The 3100-nt window shown below is 38.9% G+C and overlaps 1 protein-coding gene across 1 annotated transcript in view; it reads left to right on the forward strand.

Annotated features, from left to right (window-relative positions):
* Positions 1-1697, forward strand: part of LOC147626234 (phragmoplastin DRP1E-like) — a 15572-nt gene extending 13875 nt beyond the window's left edge. Inside the window, exons 12-17 of the mRNA XM_086816376.1 lie at positions 1-40; positions 134-359; positions 455-505; positions 637-865; positions 963-1102; positions 1208-1697. The exon at positions 1-40 is cut by the window's left edge and continues 31 nt beyond it. Of these exons, the coding sequence (XP_086672502.1) occupies positions 1-40; positions 134-359; positions 455-505; positions 637-865; positions 963-1102; positions 1208-1336 (815 nt within the window). The 3' untranslated portion in view covers positions 1337-1697. The remainder of the gene's footprint in view (positions 41-133; positions 360-454; positions 506-636; positions 866-962; positions 1103-1207) is intronic.
* Positions 1698-3100: the final 1403 nt, after the last annotated feature.

The following is a 3100-nucleotide window of genomic DNA, read 5'->3' on the forward strand; positions in this document are numbered from 1 at the left end:
GAGCCTTTGACCGTGTGTTCAAGGAACATCTTGATGGAGGGTACAATGGGTTTTTTATTTTTTCTCAATGATTTCTATGTCAAGCGGCCTGATCTATATTCTTAGTGAGCCAACTTTTGTTCGCCTGATGTAGACGACCTGGAGGCGATCGTATTTATGGAGTATTTGATAATCAGCTTCCTGCAGCTCTAAAAAAGCTGCCTTTGGATAGGCATTTATCATTGCAAAATGTTCGCAAAATTGTCTCTGAAGCAGATGGCTACCAGCCACATCTGATAGCTCCAGAGCAAGGCTATAGGAGGCTGATTGAAGGTGCCCTATCATACTTCCGAGGTCCAGCTGAAGCCACTGTTGATGCTGTAAGCATATCTCCTTTTATTTGGGATTGGCAAAAAAAGCTGGAAGATTTAGCTGTGTAATGGCGGGATTATTTGATAGAAAACCATCTTGGCAGGTACATTTTGTTTTGCGAGAGCTGGTTCGTAAATCTATCAGTGAAACTCATGTAAGTGACATTACACTGTTTCGGCTGGATTGGTCATGATGGACCCCTGTCAGTGTGCGGGGGCCTTATACAACTTCCTCTTGGGTATGATGTTTTGAAGAAGACCTCTAACCTTTTCTTAATTTGTGAAGGAACTGAAACGGTTTCCCACCCTTCAAGCCGAGCTAGCAGCTGCATCAACGGAGGCATTGGAGAAGTTTCGTGATGATGGTCGCAAAACAGCTTTGAGGCTTGTTGATATGGAGTCGAGTTACCTAACGGTCGAATTTTTCAGACGGCTTCCTCAAGAGTTGGACAAAGGTGGAAATGTATCTACCTCCACAACCGATCGCTATACAGAGGCTCACCTCAGAAGGATTGGTAGGGCTGGCATAATGTCTCTCTTTCTGCATGGCTGTTTCTTAGCTTATGGGAAAGCGTTTATATGCAAGTTGTAAGTCTTTTCCATGGTTTTCAGGCTCCAATGTGTCAGCATACATTGGCATGGTTTGTGAGACTCTCAAGAATTCTGTCCCAAAAGCTGTTGTGCACTGCCAAGTTCGTGAGGCGAAGCGTTCGCTGCTGGATCATTTTTACACTCAAATTGGAAAGAAAGAGGTATCTTCTTTTGTGTATTTGCACAAGGCAGTAGGGGGTGTGTGCACGTGTGTTCAAACAGTGACAAATTGGCTGTGGGTACCTTAATGTGATCTTCAAATACAGGGGAAACAGCTTGCCATGTTACTAGATGAGGACCCTGCTTTGATGGAACGCCGGTCTGCATGTGCGAAGAGACTTGAGCTGTATAAGCAAGCACGAGATGAAATAGACTCTGTTGCCTGGGCAAGATAGAATGCTTTGATTTAGAGTCGGTTTGGTTTGGATGCATCCGTGCATGTCCACATGTACTGTTCACACATGTGGAAGGATATCTGCCAGTAACTTACTGGTCACATGTACTCTCTTCTTTGATGGCTTTCTGCAGAGGAATCATGACAGAGTTGTATAGGGCAGACACCTTAGTGGCTTGGTCAGATCTTTTTTCTCCCTTTTTGATCACTCTTTTTTGTCATTGTAATCAGGAGTTACTGTAATTTGTAATCAGGAGTTACAAATTACAGTAATTTGATCTCTCTTTTTTGTCATTGTAATCAGGAGTTTACTGTAATTTGTAATCATTCTTCTGTAAAAATTCGAACCTAATGATTTATCCTAGTAACATCACAACCTAGGATGCCTTTTCTCATATGCCTGAGGACCTTTGCAGTGCTTCTTTGTGCAGGTTAGACAGTCAACAATAAGAGGTGAGGTGTCTGTGTGTGTGTGTGTGCATGTGTGGGGACCTCTCATTTAGCTGGGTGAGAATGCATCAAGACCTCAAGACCTCAGTGCGAGATTTGAAAGTGAACAGCAAGCGTATCTCTCTCTATCAAGAATTAGATAGTTTTATGAAAGCTTTGACATAATTAGCTCCATAGCATTGATGCCTTCATGGTTGTATTTTCTTGTATAGTTTCCTTGCTTTGTAACTTTCCATTTTTAATTTTATTTAGCTTTTTATAGCAATCTTTTGCTATATTACTTGGTTTGCCACAATAATAACACTCCATATTATTTCTACTCTGATTTCTTTGCCATCCACCTCGGGCTCTTTGGATTCAAATTAACTTTCTCAATCTAATCCATACCTAATAGATTTCAAAGCTTATGTTTTTGGAACGAATTCTACTAGTAATCGTGATTGCTCAGGTATTTCTTGAATCCATCTAATGCATACCTAATTGATCTAAGGTATTTCTTGAATCAATGTAATAGAATCAAAGCTTTTGGGTTTCAAGAACATGCGTGTCACCAAAGAAATCAAGGTTTTTCTCTTAGTAAAAAAGTAGAATGTCCTAATGTAAACAATGCTTCGAGACGAAATCAAAAATAAAATATTGAATATATATAAACCTTTAAAACCATATGTTTTAAAATCTAAAAAAAAACCATGTGACCTCGTAATCAATATTAGATAATATCAGATTAGTTGCCTTGTAGAATGTTCCATAGTTTGTCGCATTTTCACTATTACATTCACACAAGAATGTTCCATAGTTATGGGAGTGAAGAAAGTACTTCCTTTGCCTAGATAGAGATAAGGACATAGTCTTCTTGGTCATGAAAGACAAATGAAGAAGCAGCTAAGAGAGAACACAACCTACAAGTAAACCTATATATGCAAGTAATCAATCTAACATGCAAGAATCCATCATACACGCAAGAGTAGAGAAGAGAAGCGTTCAAAAGTATTCTATTGTGAGGGAATAAATGTATATTGTTTATCGTCAAAATTAACTTATACAAGTGACTAGTTTTCACACTAGGTTGTTCAAAACTTCAAAATAATCTGACCTCTATTACTAGTCTTAAGTAAGTATATACATGAAGTGCTTATACTTTACTCATTTATCATTAAGCTCGTGGTAAGGTTGCTTTATATGTCCCAATGCTATCTTGCGAAAGATAAGTTTGTGTTCAAGCAAAGCAACAAAGTACCTTTCGGTAGGACGGATAGAAGAAACCAAGTTGACCGAAACAATTAATAATATGCCATTCTAAAACTCCACAATGAAG

This window comes from Cibotium barometz, chromosome 22, assembly GCF_041138505.1.
Source record: "Cibotium barometz isolate CiBa-2024 chromosome 22, ASM4113850v1, whole genome shotgun sequence".
Taxonomy (NCBI): Eukaryota; Viridiplantae; Streptophyta; class Polypodiopsida; order Cyatheales; family Cibotiaceae; genus Cibotium; species Cibotium barometz.